At 41.5% G+C, this 22372-nt stretch overlaps 1 protein-coding gene across 1 annotated transcript in view; it reads left to right on the top strand.

The window, feature by feature from the left end:
* Positions 1 to 775: 775 nt before the first annotated feature.
* Positions 776 to 22372, top strand: part of LOC125917603 (N-acetylglucosamine-1-phosphotransferase subunits alpha/beta-like) — a 38604-nt gene continuing 17007 nt past the window's right edge. The window contains exon 1 of the mRNA XM_049623758.1: positions 776 to 1163. Coding sequence (XP_049479715.1) covers positions 1047 to 1163 — 117 coding nt within the window. The 5' untranslated portion in view covers positions 776 to 1046. The remainder of the gene's footprint in view (positions 1164 to 22372) is intronic.

Genomic DNA, 22372 nt, shown 5'->3' on the forward strand with positions numbered 1-22372 from the left:
TTTCCTTAAGCTAGTTCTGAAGATAATTCTAAAAATGCTATAAATGATGGCAACATTGGCTGAGTGCACTGTTTTCCAGGGTGACTAGATCAAGACAAAAATCATATTAATCAGAGTATACTGGGAGAAAAGAAAAATCTCTCTCAAATAAGAGGTACCGAGGGGAGGCCCTCTTGGAAATCGCCTGGTGCCAAAGCATGATTAATTGACCACCACTGCCTTGGTTCCCCTGCCATAACTTTGCACGATTTCTATCTTGACTTTTTTGTAGTCAGTGGTTTGCGTGTTTATCTCCCCAGCCAGACTCTCCGGCAACAGCGGCCCGGTCTACTTCATTTTTTTGAATACCCGACACCAGGCACTTGCCAGGCACGGGACACTCACTACACACTCAGTGAATACATGAACGAATTGAATTTGGGTTTGGGCATATTTAGCCCAAAGGTTTCCTCTTTCAAACAATACAGTTAAGGAGACAGGGGAAAGGAGCCCAATACAGCATCTCCTCTTAACGCTGTAAAAATTATTTACCATAAGTTTCCCAATTATTGTAAATGCAGAAAGGGGTTTGTGTACACAAGCACTCATAACGCCTTCTGTGGCACACCGATCTTGCAGGGATTGCTCTCGGTTGAGAGCCCAACCCAGCTGCGGAGAGCCCGCTGCGCACGCGCGGACGGGAGGGGCCCTTGCCCGCCTTCCGCCCCTCCGCCCGCCAGGTGGCGCTGGCCGCCCCGCCGCCGCCTCCGCTGCCGCCACCTCCGCCTTTGCCTCTCGCCGGGCCAGACCGGGGCGGCGCTGGCCGCCTCGCGGGCCGCGGGTCCGCCTCCGCCGCGCCGAGGGCGTGGGCTCCCAGCTCCCGGAAGCGGCGGCCGCGGCGCGGAGCCGAGCGGGCGTCGATCCCCGGAGCAGCAATGCGTGGCGGCCGCCCCTTGTGACCTGAGCGTGGCGGCCGGGCTAGGGCCGCTGAATGGCGGCTCGCTGAGGCGGCGGCGGCTGTGGCTGCTCCGGGCGTGGCGTGGCGTGGCGTGGCGGCTGCCGGGGTGATGCTGCTCAAGCTCTTACAGAGACAGACCTATACCTGCCTGTCCCACAGGTATGGGCTCTACGTCTGTTTCGTGGGCGTCGTTGTCACCATCGTCTCCGCCTTCCAATTCGGAGAGGTGAGTAGCGGCGCGGGAGCCCGGGCCGGGGCGCCTTGGACCCGCACGACCCCGGGGGGCTCCGAGCCCAGGCGCGCTTGCCTTTTGCCTCCCCATCCTCCCTGCAGCTCTGGGGACATGTCCCATAGCCTGACTTTTCCCCCGGAGGCTCCTAGAACTCAGATCTCCCCGAGCTCCAGTTTCAGCATCTGGGATCCAGATCTCGTCCGCCTCAGGGTTTGGGGGATAGGGGCTCGTTCTACCGATTCCTGTGCCCTCCAGGTGCTTTCTTCGGGGCCCCCAAGTTATTTGATTTTCTCCCTCGGGCCTTGTCGTCCTCCCCGAAGCCCCCTCCCGGGACCCAGAGTCGGTGTCTTTTCCTATTCCTGAATTCTCCAAAATTCTCATTCCCTGCCCCGCCTACAGTTTTTCTCCTCTGCAGTCACCCTTCTAATCTTTTCACTTTTGACAAAGGCACTTTGTCTTCTTAATCTCGTTTCTTTCCGGATTTCATAACTTTCTTCAAGGGGTGTGTGTTTCTTTGCACGTGAATTTGCAGTGAGGACAGGGTAGTGGCCCCAAATTTAAAGACTTACTTGTGAAAGGGATTTTTTTTTTTTTTTTTTGCACTTTTGCTCTGTTATTGGGGACATCACCAGTTAGCTTGTAGAGGCTCTACTGGTAGATGTGCACACACGGATGTGAGAGATCTCTTGGCAGCCTCAGACATTCTTCCCTATCCTGAGATCAGCTGGAGGCTGGGGCCCCTTCAATTGACCAGGAAGCCCTGTCTTAAACTCCAGCACCCAGTCTCTTGGGAGCCAACACAAGCCCTTGGGTCATGGGATATGCTAATAATTTAGACTCCGAATAGGAATCACAAAAGCCAGGCCTTTCTTGATCTGCCCTTAGGTAATGTGCAATAAAGTAGTTCAGTTAGACGCTGTAAATTCTTTAGAGGGTCCACACAACAGGTTTGGGAGATGGAAACACCCAAGTTTAATAGATTTTGTGCCTCTCTGGATATGTAGATGAAATATTTTCTTGAATGAAACAACCCTTTGGTTTAGGTTGGATGGTTACATTACTGACAGTCTAATTTGGTATTCTTCATCATAAACAAGTGTACAGAGACTGGTTAGGTCAGAACTGGAAGAGCACATGCATATGATTTTAGAGAACATGTTTAAAAATAAGTATAGCAACTCAGAGAAAAGTTGTATTTTCAAATTGTTAAAAATCTGTTTCCTTGTTTTAATATTTATTCCCTGCTCCCCCCCCCCCTTTTTGGGTAGGAGGTTGCAGAAGATTTTAAAATTAAGAGAACGGTTTTTAGAAATACCACAGTCTACATTTGCTTAAGGTCTGTACGCATGCTGGATTGTAAACTTCTTTTTTTTTTTTTTTTTTAATTTTAACGTTTATTTATTTTTGAGACACAGAGAGACAGAGCATGAACGGGGGAGGGTCAGAGAGAGAGAGAGAGAGAGAGAGGGAGACACAGAGTCTGAAACAGGCTCCAGCCTCTGAGCTGTCAGCACAGAGCCCGACTTGGAGCTCGAACTCACGAACCGCGAGATCATGACCTGAGCTGAAGTCGGACGCTTAACCTACCGAGCCGCCCAGGCGCCCCGGATTGTAAACTTCTTAAGAGAAGGTGCTGTCTGTTGAAATACTGTAATCCTGATGCAGGGTACCTGTGCCAGGTACTGCCGGAATATGCAGTCTAAATATTTGTGTAATGAGTGAATGATTTAATTATGTGGCATGATTTCAAGTGTACACTTTTAGTAGTTCTTGTTCTAGAGAACTTTCCAGATTAAATTAAAATAAGTCTTAACAAGTAAGGGTGAGAAAGTGCCCCAGACTTGTAAGTGTGGAATATATACCTAATTATTATACCACCTGCTGTTTTATCTTTGTTCCATATGTTGCAACTTAATACAGTGAATATATCTATGCATAGTTGTCTTATTCTTGATAGAAGATTTTTTTTGGCCCCGAGTAATTTTAAGTTAGCTATTTACTAACACCCCTGGAGTGTGAAGGTGACTTAAAGGCATCAGCTGTTAGAATTTTTCATTTTCTGTATTCCACGCATGGTTATTTATTTACCAAAAGAAAGACGCTTGTCAGCTTTGAAATGGTCACCAACCTTAGAGTTTGGAATGGACGAAAGAAATAAGAGGCGAAGAATAGGCATGGGAGGTGGAGACAGCTGGTGTAATGCCACTAATATATTGCCTGTAATATAGTTTCTTTCTTTTAAAGATTTTGTTTTTAAGTGATCTCTACACCCAATGTGAGGCTCGAACTCACAACCCTGAGATCAAGAGTTGTGTGGTCTACCGACTGAGCCTGCCAGATAACCCTGTAGTACAATTTTTGCAGCATAGTGGAAAAGAAAGCCATGGATCTGGGCAGGTCAGGGTTTGAACGCTAGTGCTTGTATTAATGATCATGATGATAGCTAGTAGATAGGGCTTACCAGATACTAGGTGCTCTCTTAACTGCTTTACATATGTTAGTTAACTCATTTAATCTTCATGACATCACTCCTGAGATATGGGTAATATTATAATGCGCATTTTATAGGTGATGAGAGTGAAGCACTTGCACAGATTACTCCAGCTAGTTCATAGCAGAGCTGGACTTTAAATCAAGTCACTATATGGTTCCAGAGCTTGTACTACTCTTCCTGGTCTTTCAGTCTGAGCTGTCCTTTTGTATGATCTTGGAAAAGATACTGAGCCTTTTTGAACTTCAGCTTCCTTATCTTTGAGAGATAAGAATACCTTCCTTGCAAGGTTGATAGGATTAAGTAAGGCTTCTTATGTAAGGTACTGCTTGAGGTTCCTAGTAATTGCAGACTTTCTTTAAATGGGAGTAATAAGTATTGGGGGTACCTGGTTGGCTCAGTCGATTAAGTGTCTGACTTTGGCTCAGGTCATGATCTTGCAGTTCAAGTGTGCCGTTGGGCTCTGTGCTGACAGCTCAGAGCTTGGAGCCTGCCTTGGATTCTGTGTCTCCCTTTCTTTCTGTCTGTCTGTCTCTCTCTCTCAAAAATAATCAGTAGACATTAAAAAAAAAAATGGTAGTAAGTATTGTTACTGTTACTATTCTCATCAACTATTTTATGCCGTTTCAAAATATTTAAAATATTTAAAATATCAACTATTTTGAAATAAGCCCTTGAAATAGAATATTACCATCATACAGTTAATGTTACCAACTTGTTAATAACTTTGCTAATTGCAGTGGATAAAAGGACTAAGATGGTCCTTGTTAATTGTGAATTCATTAATATCTTTCTCCCACCTCTTGGTAGAAGTGGTATTGGCTGCTACCTTTTGATAAGCCATTTGTACACTCATCCAAATTTTGAGGAAGGAAAATGTAATTGAGGGAGGGAGGTATTAACACATAACAGTATTTAAAAATTTTTCCCTTTAAGTTGAGCCAGGTACTCTTTAGCGAACTCTTGGGAACTCTGATTAAACAAAAGCAGAGCTAGATCCAAATGCACAGGGAGAGCCCTCAGGATGGGGACTAATAACCACTGCAGTGCACTGCCTTGGGGTGAGGGTAGCAGATAGGAGCTTGTCTGTTGTAAATTAGTTGATTGAACAAATCATGAGGCTCTGGGAGCCTCAGTTTCCTTATCTATAAATGAGGACACTAGATTAGATTACTATGCTCTGAAGATCATTTTTTGCTCAGCAACTTCTGATTTTAAATATTTGTCCTCTGTTGGTTGCTACTACATAGAGTTTAAAACATGTGCTTTTGAGGTAAAATTTTATTATTTCAGGGCCATCATTATTTGTTGAACCATTTATATACAAATCCACAATTCCATATCTGAAAATTCTACTGAATTAACCTTATAATTAAACATTAGTATCTTTTACAGTGAACATAGGAGTAATCTCACTCAGGACAATAAAGACTATAAATAGCTTCAGGTCAGTTTAGGCCAAGTTTTGCCACCAAATGAGTTCAGCTCAGATCAGATTTTGTTGCCAAGTAAGGTACAAAAAGGTCTTCAATTTTTGAGAACTTTTTGGATTTCAGGATTGCGAATAGAAGCTTGTAAATCACTGTTGGGTGTGTATGTGTGTATCTGCATGTGTGTGTATGGTTTGTGTGTATATGAAATATACCACTTCCTTGTTTCCTTATGGAAACAAGTAAATACCCCAAAATTAACTTTCATGAGGAAGCAGATTCAGATGGAATCTACCTGTAGTGGGTAGTTTTCCCCTGGCCTGCTTGTTCCCTTTGGCTTGTCTGCCTTCCTGCCATTTTGGATTAGTGAGATGTTACTGTTCAGCGAAAAAGAAGGTTGAAAACTGGGTCCAGCCAAAGTCATGCTCAGCTGCTATGACCAGTTTCTCATCCTGGCTCCATTTCAAGAAAGAAATTAGTTACCATGCTTGTATTTGATTAGTTCACTCATTAGACATATATTTTGAGTGTGTTCTTTCTTTGCCAAAGGCAACAAATAGGTGGAGTCAAAGGGACCTGGCCTGAGAATTGGGAGACTCTAGCTCCTGGATAAACTATGACCTAAGTGCTTTGTTACTTCCCCTGCTTTGTTACTACTTCTAGATGCCTCCTGGGCTGGCGGCAGCCACTCTTATTTGTTATCTTATCTCCTGTGGATTTGTTTTGGGGTGGGGAAAGCTTTCATTGTTAAAAATAATGTCTTAAAATATCAAAATTTCTAAGACCCCCCATTTTAGTTTTAATGTTCTATGAATATACATTTATAGAGTGCTTCCCATGAGAAAACATGAACTATAATGTAATGTAGTTGGCACTACAGAGAAAATGCCTTGGCCACATAGAGCCCTTTTAAATCGTCTCTTTCTTTTGTGGGATGTGGGAAAGATACACAGTCCTGCTGTCAAGGCAGGGACCTTTTCTTAGTCCCTCTATATTCTTTGTACCTAGGAAGTGCTTGGTACCCAGTTGGTGCCAACTAAATACTTGATGATAGATGGATGGATGGATGAATTAATTGGGGTGAGCTTAACAAACGTCCCTTCAAACTCATTTATTTACCATAAAGATAAGATTTCTACCCTGATGTTCAGACTGTCTCTAGCTACCTTTGATTTCTCAGACACAATTGGTCTGATTGTACTTTGTATGGTGAAAGGTTCTAGAAAAGATACAAAGAATTATAGCTCATCTTTGGCCATCTTTGTCTAGTTGAGGTGAGGCCATGCTGTATATATATGAGTAACAGTACAAGGAAGTGAGCGATTGAATGCCTGAATAGATACACAGTAATTGCTTAGAAAATTAGAGGAAAGGAAGAAAACTATGGGTTGAAACGTCCTAGAGGAAGGTGAAATTTTTTACAAGGAGGCAAACTCTTTCCTTTTGAGCTATTAGTGGTTTAAAATTGCTGCAGGTGTTTGTTAGCAGCACTTCAGACAGAATCCGACTCAGACCTGCCTTAAGAAAAAGGTAGGGGCGCCTGGGTGGCTTAGTCAGTTAAGCATCAGACTTAGGCTCAGGTCATGATCTCACGATTTGTGAGTTCAAGCCCCACATTGGGCTCTGTGCTGACAGCTTACAGCCTGGAGCCTGCTTCAGATTCTGTGTCCCTCTCTCCCTCACTCTGCCCCTCCCCCTTCATGTGCGCACCCTCTCTCCCCCTCTCTCTCTCTCTCTCTCTCTCGAATAAATAAACATTAAAAAAAGAAAAAAGGTAGTTTTGGGGGCACCTGGCTGGCTCAGTCAGTTAAGCATCTGGCTCTTGGTTTGTCCCAGGTCATGATCTGCGCTGTGTGCAGACTTCTTGGGATTCTCTGTCTCCCTCCCTCTCTCTGCCCATCCCCCCTCACAGAGAGGTTGGGTTGGATAGAAGTGCTCACATGATGTCATCAGGAATCTCATTTATGTCCCTGTTCTCCAGCTTTGTTGGTTTAGTTCTCAGGCTAGTGCTGCCCATATGGGAGGAGATTGCTGCCAGCAACTCCAGCTTCTAGTCTGCTAGTTGAGTAACCCTAGCAAAAAGAGGGTTTCATTCTCGTTAGTGCCAGCTAGGTCCAGGGTGGCCTGCCCAGCCACAGAATGAGTGCCCTTGCTATGCCCTTGTTAACCATCTGAATCACCCCCAGAGTGAGGGTTGTGGGTGGCATAGTCAGCCTTAAATGAACCACGTGAACTGAGGGGCTTCCCCAGAGGGAAATCATGAGGTTGTTATCAAGCGAAGGGCCGGAGCAACAGGTGGCCTAGACACTGCCTCGAGCCAAAGCCCATTTCCTTTCTTGGGCATTTAATGTTGACCTTGTGACTATGATAGCTCTTAGCCCTTTACCTTCTTCTAAAAGATGTAAAAGTTGTTTCCCTTTTTTAAAAAGATTTGATTTTTTTGGGGCGCCTGGGTGGCTCAGTCAGTTGAGCGTCCGACTTCGGCTCAGGTCATGATCTCATGGCCTGTGAGTTCGAGCCCCGCGTCGGGCTCTGTGCTGATGGCTTGGAGCCTGGAGCCTGCTTTGGATTCTATGTCTCCCCCTCTCTCTGACCCTCCCCCGTTCATGCTCTGTCTCTCTCTCTCTCTCTCTCTCTCTGTCAAAAATAAATAAAAAACATTAAAAAATAAATAAAAAATAAAAAGATTTGATTTTTTTAAAGGTAATCTCTAACTCAACGTGTGGCTTGAACTCACAACTGCGAGATGGGTGTGTAGCAGTTGTCATGTTGAATGAGCACAACTGATGTGTAGCAAGTATCTTCATTTTTGTCTCCCGCTGGCCCTTTATATTAACTTGTAGGGTTGGTTCTGCCTCTGCTTCTGGGCGAAAACTCGGGTGGGCCTAAGCCTTCTCTTGTCACTCTAGGTAACCAAAAGTCTTGTGGTCACTTCAGGTTATAAAACATAATGTCATTTCAGCAACTTTGAGTCTGCTGAATTCATAGCCTCTTACCTCCCTGGCTCTGGCAGCTTTGTCTCCCTTTGACAGAAAGCTCTAGGCAGAAAGTCTGCAATTGAGGAAGGAAGATGAGGCACAGTGGGATGCTTTTCTCTTTCCTCATCTGGTGCTTCTCTTTCTCCATAGCCTGTTTCTGGCCCCTCTTAGGGGTCAGCACCCTAAGAGGTTGGAGCACCTAGAAGAAGGAAAGGAAGTGAGGGCAGGAAGGTCCTTCCAAAACAGGTGCCAGAGCTCTGGAATTTCCAGGTGTCAAAACTTGTTCCCTCTTGAGTGCTTTCAACGCACTCCTTCAGAGACCACACCCTCAGAGCCATGACTGGCTTTAACTCTGATGAGAGCAAATGCGTCTTCATTGTGGCTGGTTGCTTATGCCTTCCTTGGTTCTTAGGAGTCTGATGCCATCGTAAGCCTCTCATCTCAGTGTCTGTCCTTTTCTTTTGGGGGGCCCTGGACCTGAACTAAGTTGACCCTCTGCAGGTATTCTCTCTCTCTTTTTTTTTTTTTTTAATTTTTTAAATGTTTATTTATTTTTGAGAGAAAGGGTAGATAGAACATGAGTGGGTGAGGGGCAGAGAGAGAGGGAAACACAGAATCTGAAGCAGGCTTCAGGCTCCAAGCTTCCAGCACAGAGCCCGACGTGGGGCTCGAACCACGAACTGTGAGATCATGACTTGAGCTGAAGTCAGACGCTTAACTGACTGAGCCACCCAGGAGCCCCTCTGCAGGTATTCTCTTGTGCATGGCACTCATCTGGTGCATGGAAACCCACATGCTTTGCTTTGTAGGGGAGGAATTTATCTTTTTCCTCTGCTCTTCTAAAGTTCTTGGCTAGGGCCCCTGTAACTAAAGACAGGTTGATAAGAGAAAAGCATACAGGTTTGTTTAATATAAGTATTACATGTTGTGGGAGCCTTCATAAGGAAATAAAGACCCAAAGAAGCAGTTAAAGCTTAGTATTTTTATTGCAGGTTTGATGAAGAGTGGAGAGTTTGGGAAAAACGTGATAGGAGAGAAATGAGTATGAGCTAAGTGTAGTAGGCTGGGGAAACATGAGGCCTGTTCGTTCAGGTTCCTTTTGGCATCACTTGTTCTTCCGAGATAAGGATGCTCCTTTCCTCCAGTTGTAGGTAAGGCATTTCTCACAGAGGGTCTGATGACCTGCTTCAGGGGAAGGTCAGAAAACCCTTCCTGCACCTGCTGCTTCTCAGATCCCTTCAGCTTGAAATACTCAATAAGCCAATGTGCCATATTTGGGGGTAGCATATCCTGAACCCTGTCAGCTCGAAGTGAGGGAGGGTGGGCTGGCTCCAGCATAGCAGCAACCTCTTCCTTGCCCTCAGTGCAGGTAGCCGGCCAGCCCTTCTATTTCTCAGGTGTGAGTTGGATGTGGCATCCTCCCAATCGCAGGGATCTGTAATGGGCTATCTTGGCGGTCTCACTGAGCCCTTTTCCTGCTTGGAATGGAATCTTGAATGGAAAGATTTTCCACCTGTCCTCTTTAGATAAGGTGGAATGGAGTGCAGAATGCCAGCAGCTTCCTAACCTGTACCCTTCTACCACAATTTGGATAAGTTTTCAACCATCTCCTCCAGAAACTGCCTCTTGTTTCAACTCTTCATTTTGGGACGAGGCATCTGGTCTTTTGGTGCCTCAGAAGAAACTTAGATTTTCTCAACTTACAATTGATTGAAAACTCAATCAAGTTTGCCCTGGAGATGAAACCTATTTGCCATTTCTGTACTCAGCATCCTCAGCACAAAGACATTGCCTTTCTTATCTTGCAGTCCCTGCGCCCCAGCAGAACACCAGAATCATTCATTCATTCAGTCAGTAAATTCTTTGAGCACAGTGCCGGGCCCCTGGGCATGGAGAGTGAACAGAGCAGACAGATTCCAGCAGAGGACCAGTTTATATTCTGGTTGTACAGTCAGACATTAAATGCTTCTTAATGACAGTTGTGAGAAAGGCTATAACCATGAGAGGGTGTTGTGGGAGAGACCAGCAGTGTCTAGTCTGGTTCCTGGGTCAGGAGAGGCTTTCTCGATGCAATTTGAGCTCCACTTTGAAGGGTCAAAATTGCTGAGGCAGAGGACAGAGGTGGGCAGGTCTGTTCTAGGCCATCGGTTCTTAGCCAGAGACGATTTTGCCCCCAGAGGCATTTGGCAATGTCTGGAAACATTTTAGGTTGTCACAGATGGGGTGTAGAGTGGGGTTGGTGCTACTGGCATTCAGTGGGTGGAGGCCAGCAATTCTGTTAAACATCCTACAGTGCACAGGCCAGCCCCACCACAAAGATTATCCAGCCCCAAGTATCAGTAGTGCTCAGGCCCTGGAAACAATGTGAAGGGCTTGAAGTTGGGGTACGTTTGAGAAGGTGAATTGAGGCCTAAGTAGCTGGAGGTTAGAGAGCAAGAGAAAGCGAGGATCTGGGGAACACTGGTACAGTTGGTGGCACCCTCTTCCCAACACTTGGGAAGATTAGGTGTTCAGGATTTGGGTGTTCTAAGAACAGTCAGATGCCATTCAAGATTATTATGTACTGGCATGTAGTGGGTGGAGGCCAAGGATGCTGCTGAACTTCTTGCAGTGCACAGTATAGCCCCCCAAACAACGTGTTTCCAGGTCCTAAATGTCAATACTGCCAAAGTGGAAAAACCCGGATTAGAGGGAGAGCAAGAATGGCTGCAGGGCACTTAGGAGCCTTGAATAAGGCTGGTAGAAGGGTATGTTAAGAGAAGTGGACAGATTGGAGAGATTTAGGAGGCAAAATTGTCTGGTCTTTATGTTGCATTATGTGCCAGATACTCTGCTGCCATGTTGGGATACAAAAGTGAGCAAGGTAGACAAGTTCATCTCTCCCAGATGCTATCTATAGAGGCTACGAGAATGAATAGGTGCTTTGTTGAATGAATACTTATAAAATTTTATTTTTACTCAGTGATTGTGATCGAGCCTTAGGAAGGATGGTTTAAATGACATGCCTAACGTTTATCAGGCACCTTGCACAGTGCCTGGTACAAGGTGGTCAGTAAATGCCACGTGTCCCATCCCAGGATTGTTCTTCCCTTGGCCACGAGGCTCAATGAAGAGAGCAGCGGGAGACCTACCTTCTGGTCTGGTGCCCAAGGTCCCATTGAAGAGTATATTAATCCTTAGGGACAGAGCAGAAAGGTTCACAATTTCTTTATTATGGTTAATATGAAAACAGAGGGAGCAAGTGCATTAATTTAATACAGCTGTGCTTTACGATAATGCATGTTACTCTGGTTCCTCCTAAAATGTAACTATCAAGTGTAGCAGTGATGAGTTATGCATATCTTTTAATATCTCTCATTGTCCTTTAGATTGATCGTTCCAGTCTTGTGATCCACATGCAGTATCTTTAGCAGGTGATTAGTCAGCCTATGTGTGATTCATACTTTGCACTAAATTAAGCAGGAAAAAAAAGTGATCTTTCAAAAATGTTATAGACTAAGTCACACTTGTGCAGGGATATTGCCCACTTTAAAATTGCTTCCTAAAATTGTTTCTTCTTTTAGGTTCTAGTTTATTTTTCCCACTGGATATACCTCCCCATCCCCTTCATTACCTCGTTCCATTAACTTCATTTCTATCTGTGATTAATTCCAAATTGGATAAAGCCAAATTTTTTGAAGCTGATTATTCGACAGAGATTTATGGAAGTGTTTGCTCTGGGCCAGGTACTCTTCTGCTTACTAGAGACACAAAGATGGTTCAGTTTCTTTCTACTCTTGAGGAACTCGCTCTAGACAGGGAGATGGGCAAGCAGATAGACAGATTAAGTTGAAGAAATAGGAATGGGTGTTTCTCAGACATAAGAGTGACATCTGAATTTGATGTTGAAGGAGATGGCTGAGGGAAGAAAGGGGAACTCCCCCGACCCCCTTTTTCAAAAGCAAAAGATGCCCTCGGTGTAAAGGCACTGGTTTGAGAGGCATTATCATCTTGCAGGAACAAAAGAAGTTCTGAAGGGCTGCAGCACACTGGGAGTTGAAGCTGGAGAGGCAGTAGCCTCCAGGTTAGGACTTGCCTGTTGAGTGATGGGAAAGAATATGGATTCATCCTGAAGAAAGTAGGGGCCATGCGGATGATTATTATTTGGCCCTTTATAGAAAAAATTTTGCTGATCCCCTGGCTTAAAAGAACATTCCCTTGACGTGCAGGACAAATGGGAGCTGGCTGATCTGGGTTGGATTTGGTGGGCTCTACTCCACTTTCCTTCCTCCTCCTGGGACCAGTGGGCCAGCCTAGGTGTGTTCTTCTCAAGACAGTGGTAAGGGCACAAAAAATCAGATGGATACTTGGCAGACCTTTCTGAGGTTTAGACTTAGATCTGGTGTATTCACTGTCTTTTTATTCCCTAAACCCATCAAATTTGTTTCTGCCTTAGGACCTTTGCGTTATTGTCCCATTAGCCTGGAGAGGACTGCCTCCAGACCATCATGTGACGGGCTCCTTCTTGTCTTACAGGTCTCAGCTCAGTAGCACCTTCTCAGATGGGCCCTCCCTACCACCCAGCCTACAGTAGCCTCTTTCACCAGCTCATTCCTTATGATAGTCCCCCTTTTCTTTTTTAAATAGTACTTAGTCTGAAAGTGTGTGTGTATTTGTATATTTAATGTCTTATCTCTCTCCACCAAAATGTAAGCTCTGGGAACAGGGTTTCTGTCTTATCCAACCTTTCTGTCTTATTTACCACTGTATCCTCAGCTCCTAGAATAGAGCCTGGCACCAAGAAGTAGAGTGCAGAAATACTTTGTCCTAGTATCTAAATATAGTAAGGTCACCTGCAGTGATCAGTTTCTAAATTCAACCTTAATGGAAAGTATATAGGTTTAGATGATATACATGTGTACTTATATTAGGGTTCTTCAGAGAAACGGAATCAGTAGGATGTATGTCTGTGTGTGTATGGAAATAGATTTATTATTTAGAATTGGCTCACAGGATTGTGGAGGCTGACAAGTCTCCAAGATCTGCATTTAGCAAGGCTAGAGACCCAGGAGAGCCAATGGTGTAGTTCTAGTCTGAGTCCAAAAGCTTGAAAACCAGGAAAGCTGATAGTATAATTCCAGTCGTAAAATTGGCAGGCGTTAGACTGAGGAAGAGCTGATGTTTCAGTTCGAATCTGAAGGCAGGAAAAGACTGGCGTTCAGCTCAAAACAGGTCAGAAGCAGTTTTCTCTTACTCAGCTTTTTAATTTTATTTAGGCCTTCAACTGATGCCTAAATAAAATTCAACTGATTTGAATCAGTCTGTTCATTCAAATGTTAGTTTATCCAGAAACACCCTCAATGACATGCCCAAATAATGTTTGATCAAATATCTGGACATCCTCTGGCCTAGTCAAATTGACACATAAAATTAAACATCATGATAATTTAATAGGTTTTCTTTTCTTTTTTTTTTTTAATTTTTTTAATTTTTTTTTTTTTTTTTTGAGAGTGAGACAGAGCGTAAGCAGGGGAAGGGCAGAGAGAGAGGGAGACACAGAATCCGAAGTAGGCTTCAGGCTCTGAGCCGTCAGCACAGAGCCCCATGTGGGGCTGGAACTCACGGAACCGTGAGATCATGACCTGAGCTGAAGTCTGATGCCCAACTGACTGAGCCATTCAAGCACCCCCAATAGGATTTATTTTCTATAGCAGCTTTAGGTTTACAGAAAAAATTGCATGAAAAGTGCAGAGATTTCCCACATACCTCCTCTCCCCCAGCGTATTATCCCATTTTTAACACTTTGCATCAGTGTGGTGCATTTTTATAATTGATGAACCAACATAGATACATTTTGAAAAATTTATTTATTTTGAGAGAGAGAGAGGATCCCAAGTGGTCTACAGAGTGCAACGTGGGGCTTAATCCTGCAAACCGTGAGATTAGGACCTGAACTGAAAGATTTGGATGCTTAACTGACTGAGTTACCCAGGCACCCCGATAGATTTTTATTAACTAAAAATAAATTGAACATTAGGGTTCCATTACATTAGGATTCATTCTTTGTGTTGTACTGTCATATCATGTATCTGCCATTTCACTATCACACAGAATAGTTTCATTGCCCTGATAATGCCCTTGCCCTGCACCATGCCTAGTGCTTGCTTTCTTCTCCACTGGCAATCAGTGATTTTTAAAACTTTTTAAAACTGTGTATATAGTTATGCCTTTCCCAAAATGTCATTTAGTTCATTGCTGTTATATAGGAAAACAATAGATTTTTGTATATTAATTTTGTGTGCTGCAACCTTGTATCCTGTAACTAATTGTTTATTAGTTTCAGAAGATTTTTTTTTTGGTCAGTTCTGTAGGATTTTCTAGACAGTCATGTCATCTGTCAACAAAGACAGTTTTACTTCTTCCTTCTCAATCTATATACCTTTCATTTCCTTTTCTTGCATTATTGCATTATTTAGGACTTCAATATGTTGTTGAAAAGCAGTGGTGAGGGGTGATATCCTTGCCTTGTTCCTGATCTTAGTGGGGAAGCTTTGTGTTTCTCACCATCAAGTGTAATGTTAACTGTAGGTCTTTTGTAAATATTATTTTTAAATTGAAGAATTTTCCCTCTATTCCTAGTTTGCTGACATTTTTTTTTTTAATTTTTTTTTTTTTAACGTTTATTTATTTTTGAGACAGGGAGAGACAGCATGAACGGGGAAGGGTCAGAGAGAGAGGGAGACACAGAATCAATCCATTACTGGTAGAATTGTCTACCCATGACAGGGTGACAACTGCCATCCACCACTCGGGTCTCTCGTGATGCAGGGCGGGGAGCCTAAGATGCCTATTCAATCTATTTGCTGACATTTTTTTAAATCAAAAATAGGTATTGGGTTTTGTCAAATGCTTTTTTCTGCGCCTATTATGATCATATGATTTTTCTTTTGCCTATCGATGTGATGGGTTACATTAACTATTTTAGAATGTTGAACGAGGATTCAAAAATTCATATCTAGAATATATCCCATTTGGTTGTGGTATATAATTCTTTCTGTACATTGTTGGGTTTGATTTGATAGTATTTTATTGAGGATTTTTATATCTATGTTCATGAGAAATATTATTTGTAATATTTTTCTTCATAGGATGAGTTAGGAAGTGTTCCCTCTCCTTCTGTTCTCTGGAAAAGATTGTAGAGAATTGGGATAATTTCTTCCTTAAGTGTTTGGTAGAAATCACTTGTGAACCTCTTTGGGCCTGGTGCTTTGTTTTGGAAAGTTATTAATTATTGAGTCATATTCTTTTATAGGTATATGCCTATTCACGTTATCTGTTTCTTGTTTGAGCTTTGGTAGATTGTGTCTTTCAAGGAATTGGTCCATTTCAGTTAAGTTGTCAGACCTGTAGTCTTAGGGTTATTCATAACATTCCTTTATTACTCTTGTAGGGAGTATTGTAGTGACTGTTCTTCTTTTGAATTATTGTCGCAAAACACAAATAACAACATTTACCATTTTAACGGTTTTTAAGTGTACAACTCAGTGGCATTAATTACATTTTCATTGTTGTGCAATCATCACCACTATCTATTTCCAAAACTTTTTCGTCACCCCTAACAAACTCTGTAACTATTAAGCAGTAATAGGGACCTGGTAACCTCTGATTTCTGTCTGTATGGATTTGCCTGTTCTGAATATTTTATATCATGGACATTTCATATAATATTTCTTTACTCGTCCTGGCAACGTCTGCTTGTTTTTCAGTGTTTCGGGGGTAGGGGGGAGATTGGATTTGCTTACTCTGCCATTTTGCTGAAATCATGCTTCAGATTGATTAGTTTTGATTGTTGCTTTTTCACATGATATTTTATCAAACATTTTATCCTTTGATGAGGTTGTTTGCTTTGTTTTGGCCATGGCTATGTCCTCAGAGTCTAGAATGGTACCACATAGTATTTATTGACTGAATTAAGTTACTAATTTTTATAATTATTTGAAAATATGATTTTTAATAGCTTTATAATATTTGTATGACTGTACCATAATTTATTTTCCTGATTACCTATGTTTAAGTGTTAAACTACTGTGTCCAGGTTTTATTTTTTAAGTAATAATGGCCATTGTCATATTTATTCAGGTCTTTAGGTACATCTATGATGATTTTCTTGGCATGTATATCTAGAAGTGGCGTTAGCCAGAACAGAAGACATTTTGTTTGGTCCTTTGATACATGATGCTAATTGCCTCTCGTGAAGGGAGCAGTTTTTAAAATGGCCTTGCAGCTGTTTAAAAATATATGACATACTTTTCAACTTATTTATGACTTTTCTGTACTTCAGACTCATAAAAAGAGATCTCTTCTTGTCACGTTTTTAAAAATGTTTATAACTAGCTAATAGTATGAGATAAAATTTGTTTGTTGATGGAAGCGAGTGCAGTAATTATCACAAGCAGATACTTTGTGAAACTACTCATTTTACTAAACTTTTTAATATAAATTAAAATTTTATTTAATTTTGCCAAAAAAAGTAAAAAAAGAAACCTTAATTTGATGAGTTTGGGATTCTGGTTTAATAGATTTTCTTAAAAAATTTTTTAGTGTTTATTTTTGAGAAAGAGAAAGAGAGAAGGAGGGAGAGAGGGGCAGAGAGAGAGGGAGACACAGAATCCAAAGCAGGCTCCAGGCTCTGAGCTGTCAGCACAGAGCCTGACATGGGGCTCAAACTCAAGAACCGTGAGATCATGACCTGAGCCTAAGTCAGATGCTTAACCGACTGAGCCGCACCCACCCAGGTGCCGCTGGTTTAATAGTTATAATGGAAATGTTTACCAGGTTCGACTATACTTTCAATCATATTTTGGTTACATTTTTCATGTGATATATTACAATTATTTGTATCATATTTGTCTCCCCAGCAGACTTAAGCCCTTTGAGGGAGTAAATAAATTCAATGTGTTTTCATAGTCTTAATATATTTCCTATAGTACTTTGTAGTTGTCAGAATATATAGATATACATCTGTTCACTTGTTTTTTGCAACAACCCCTTATAGAATAAGGTATTACTTAAATTTTACATTTGGCACTGAAAGAGGTTTCAGTGACTTGTCTAAAATCACAAAACTGGGGCCTTCTTGTGTGACTCTTGTTTAAGGATTGAATGGCCACAACACTGTCCAATAGAACTTTGTGCATGATGGAAGTATTCTATAATTCTGAGCTGTCCCATATGGTAGCCACTAACCCAATGAGGGCTTGAAATGTGGCTGGTGTGACTAAGTTACTGAACTTTTTATTTAATTTTATTTAGTCTTAATTTAAATTAACCATATGTGGCTAGTGCATACGGTTTTGGGCAGTGCAGGTCTAAACTCATAGGTAGAATAACTGTTTGCCAGGACATTATAGCAGAGATTCACACACTGGCTGCAGAGTAGAGCACTGGATTTAAAGTCCATCCTATACAATTCTGTGACTCTATAAACTCTGACCAGTAAAACAAGTAAACCTACGTATATCCCAGAAAGTCAGTTTGAATACATTTTGAAAGTCTCTTTGGTAGGGTTTTTTTTTTCTTTCATTTTATTTAAGTGTGGTTGTAGGAGGGTTTTTTTTCCCCTTTAGATATAAATTTTTACAGTGAACTACTATCAAAAGGTTTAACATTTTTAATTCTGCCTTTTAATATGGTTTCTTCCATGATGTTGCCCACCTTCCTATCCCTGTGGCAAACAGTCCTCCTTTTCTGTCTGCTCCTTCATTTCCTTAAAAATCTCAGTTTTTGCTCCTAGGAAAAGGAGATTTTGTTAAGTTGCCATGATTAACCCTGTCTTTGGTTATCATTTTCCCTGACAGTAATCTGTTTTAATCTGTACTCATTTAAAAGCTGAAATATTCCTAAATGTTATTTATTTATAAGTAAATATTTCTAAATCATTTCATGTAAGTATTAGTCCTTAACAGGGATGTCAACTCTTTGAGGTCAGAGGCCTGATTTCTATCTTGTGCTCCTTAAAATGTGTAACAAATATTTGTTGTGTGTCTAATTCTGTGAAGGATTCAAAGAATGTAGAAATGGTCTAGAAAAGTGTTCTTGAGTTTAATTAATGTTTGAGTAGATAATGGTCATACGTCTTGGGTGTGGGTCATTTCCTCTGTGTGAAATGGGAGAAGTCACCCAGTTTTAACAACCATTCAACTCCTGATAAGAAATGGGTTAATCTTTTAATTTAGTCACTTTGCATTGGGAAATGCTATAGACTGAGTGGTTGTGTCCTTCCAAAATTTATACTGTTGAAGCCTTATCTTCAATGTGATAGTATTAGCAGGAGGGGCCTTTAACAGTGGGTGGTGGGGAGGTCATGAGGGTGGACATTAATCCTCTTATAAAGAGACCTCAGAGAACTTCCTCACCCCTCTTGCCATGGAAGGTGACACAAGGAGAAGGCAGTCTGTGAACCCGGAAGCAGGCTCTCACCAGACACCCAGTCTGCTGGTGCCTTGATCCTAGTCTTCCCAGTCTCCAGAATTGTGAGCAATACCTTTCTGTTGTTTACAAGCTACCCAGTCTGTAGTATTTTCTCATAGCAGTCGGAATGGTGATGAGCAGGTTGACTTCCTGATTGCTATCAAGGAGGAGAGGAGGGTTAGTAGAAAAGATAAAACTTAGAATATCTTGTCTCTCTTTTACTACCTTTTAATGAACAAAAATAAATTTTTTTCAGAAACTATGAAGAACATGTAATCCAGGAATATTATAAACTTCTTTTTTTAGAATATTATAAACTTCTAGTATCATTATTGATATGTGAAAAGCTCTGTCAGTGTTACAAAGGGTTCTTACTGCTTGAGGTTGGAGAGCCCCTACATTTTAAGTTTTACAGAGTAACAGGTCACATTTCTATGCTTGAAAAATTGAGGAAGGGATATTTGCTTTTACAGAGAGTTTTATACCCTTGTGTACCTAGCCTAGTGTTGTCTCTTTATTAACTCTAGCCTTTAGCTTTTACCTTGAGTATCCTGGAATGAAATCTGAAAGCAGAAAGTCCTGGAGTGACACCATGTCATGTAAACTGTTCTAGGATGTTTGCCTTGTAAAACTAGTAGCCATACTTATTCATTCCAGAATGTTTATTGGTTTTATGTGAGGCACTGAGCAGGGTTCTGTGAAAAAAATTATAAAGAGATCAAGTTCGTGGCTTTGAGTTGCTCACAGAAGTTTACACAGATATTTAAACAGGTAAATTATATTGCAGCAAGAACTGGTGAACAATTTGCGTGGAGGTGTTGTATAGCCCTGTATGATCTGCACATCTCATTTACTCATCAGATCATGTGAAATAGGTGGCATTAATTCCCTCATTGTACAAAAGAAGAAATTGAGAGTAGACAAATGCCCTAGATCATTTATTGATAAGTGTCAGATTTAAACTCATGTGTCTGATATAAATCTTATGATCATTGCACTGTATGCCAGTTCTCTTCTGGATAATAACCTTCCTGTTTTCCTTAACTGGGGAATTCCTCTGATACAAAAGATTATGGAGTTTATGTCTCATTAACTATTATTCCACCACAGGCATGCATTTGAACTTGTTCTGTGGTGACAAAAATCTTCAACCAAAGCACGCATCAGTTTTATAACTCTAAAAAGTTGGGGCGCCTGGGTGGCTCAGTCGGTCAGGCGTCTGACTTCGGCTCAGGTCATGATCTTACGGTTCGTGAGTTCGAACCCCGTGTTGGGGCTCTGTGCTGACAGCTCAGAGCCTGGAGCCTGCTTCGGATTCTGTGTCTCCATCTCTCTCTCTTTTTCTGCCTCTCCCTTGCTTGCTCTCTCTGTCTCTCTCTCAAAAATAAATAAACATTAAAAAATAATAAATAAAAATAAAAAGTTCATCATCTAAAAATTTTAGTATTTGTGTGTACACGCCAGTTAAAGGACTGTTAGATATTCTAAAAACCCTGGGGAAAAACATAAATTTATTATGTGACTGTGGTCATTTAGAAACACGCATGGGAAACAGATTTGGGTCGTTGAATTAAGGATGGTAAACATACCAGTTTCAGAACTGGTTGAATGACCACATTTATAAATGTGTGTTTGACAAAGCTAGCTCTGTGTAAGTAAGCAACAGAGGAGGCAGCCTGGTGAGGCTGAGAGAGCCTGGGCAAAGCTAAACAGGATCATGGACTCCAGACTTGGATTGATTCACGTCTCAGCCCCATCATACATTGCTGTGTGGCCTGGAGCTTCTCTTTGGAAAATGAGCCATTGAAGTGCCTACCTTACTGTACCTTGTTGCAGGGATTCAGTGGGGAGGAGCACCTGGCATTATGGTGCTTGGTGAACGCATGAAGGTGCCCTTTCTCAGTGATCGTTAAGACTAATCTTGGCTGCAATTTGTGAAAAATGATCAACAATTGATCTTGAATACCTTGAATGCCAGGATTATTAAAATAGAGTCTTAAAAGTAATAAATATTGTAAGCTAGTAGAAGAAACTACCTTTAGATGATTTTTTACAATACTTTATTAATAATACATTGTTTTTATGGTATTTCAGAGCTCATATAGTATTTTAATAAATATTATTTTAGTTCCTTGTGTCTTAACTTTTACAACAAACTACTTTTAATAGCAGAAAAAAGTAAATACTCTGAAGAAAATAGTGTAGAGAGGAGATTTGGGGGGTGGGGGACGTGGGGATTGCTCAAAACGCTAAGTAGGAAATTTTTTGAAGGCCAACATTTTGTCTGTAAAAATCACATCAATTTCCTCCATAAAATGTTTGCATTACTATCAATACAATATTTTAAATGTCTTACCATTATAAAAATGATGGTTCAGGAAGATACGCTTTTTTTACCCAAGATTTCTAACATGCCTGGTACCTTCCTCATGCCTTTTGTTTACACACGTCATTTGAGAAGCACTGTTCTCCTACAGCGACACAGCAGACTGATGAAATACACTTTGTACTTGGTTCATAGTTGAGGAAATTGAGCACCCAAGGTTACACGGCTACTAAATAGAAGAACTGGAAGGGTCTTCCCCTGGCCGTGTCCCCTATCCCCAAATCCAGTCTTCTGCCACTCCTGTTGTAATCAGATAATACTTAAGAACAAAAAGATGGTATATAATGAATTGTGCTGGGTATGAATTGATAAGTAGAATTGTAAGTAGTTCTTTACCCTCAAGCGGTTTCCAACTCCATTGATCTGATAAGATGCTACCTTGAGGGGGTTGGTAAATAACAAAAAAGCTAAGGGATTCTAAGGCAAGCAATGCTAAGGGCAGTGAGTAATTGATTTCCAAGTAAGCGGTTGAGACAAATGTTAAAGTTCTGAGAAGGAAGCATTCAGGTTGGGCTAAATATAGGGAAGCTTTGTGGACGAAACTGGACTTGATTTTACAGTATAGTGTTTCTCCAGCCTTTTCCTCTGGTCTTTTGTTTATTGCTAATAATGGCTGAAAACAAGTTCTGATTGCAAGCTTAAGTCTGTTTTGGCTTCTTTGTTGTTTGAAAGGTGTTTATATTTGTACAGCTTACCCCACAATAAATAATTTGGTAATTGCCCATTCAAATTTCTACTCTTTTCCATCCTTGATAGTGTAAGAAAATGATCTGATGCTAGCCCTTAGATGATTTTTATTTCATTTTACAAGGCTCCTTTTTGATCCCCCATTAGCACATTACTCATTCACTTAAAGAATTTGGCAAGATTTCCATAATAGAGTGTAGTTGATGGTTGGGATTAAGCAGAAAAGGGAAATGGTTAAGATGGAAGAGAATCCGGTTTCAATGTTGATGGTTAGGTCCTGGGACCAAAGACCTAGAGGAGACCGAAGACAGGAAGAGAAGAGACATAGTGTCCCAGTGGTGTTGACCTGTGGGTGCAGGGAAAAAACCGTGCCAGTCACACTGCAGTCACACAGCCCTGTGCCTCCTTCTGTCATATGTTCTTAGGGCTGGAAGGTATTTCAAGGATGGTTTGGTCAGACCCACTTCACAAAATGTAAAAGAGATGAAGAAACAGCCTAAACAGATCAGAGAACTTGCTTAAGGTCTCATAAAAGTGACAGAATTGGGATGAAACCCTGTACCCCCCGAGTCATAACCCAGCATTCCTACTATCTCCCCTGAGAGCATAGTGTGCAGAACTCTGGGCTGATAGGAGCATTCCTCAGTGTATTAGATAAGGACCTTTTGCTGCTGCTGTTCTTTCTAATACACCAAAGTGGTTTGGAGATGGTGAGATTAATTTATCTGATGAAGGAAGGCACGTTGTGTCAACACATAGCGTGTCAGAATTTTTCAGCCATT

The sequence above is a fragment of the Panthera uncia genome, unplaced genomic scaffold (genome assembly GCF_023721935.1).
Source record: "Panthera uncia isolate 11264 unplaced genomic scaffold, Puncia_PCG_1.0 HiC_scaffold_208, whole genome shotgun sequence".
NCBI lineage: Eukaryota > Metazoa > Chordata > Mammalia > Carnivora > Felidae > Panthera > Panthera uncia.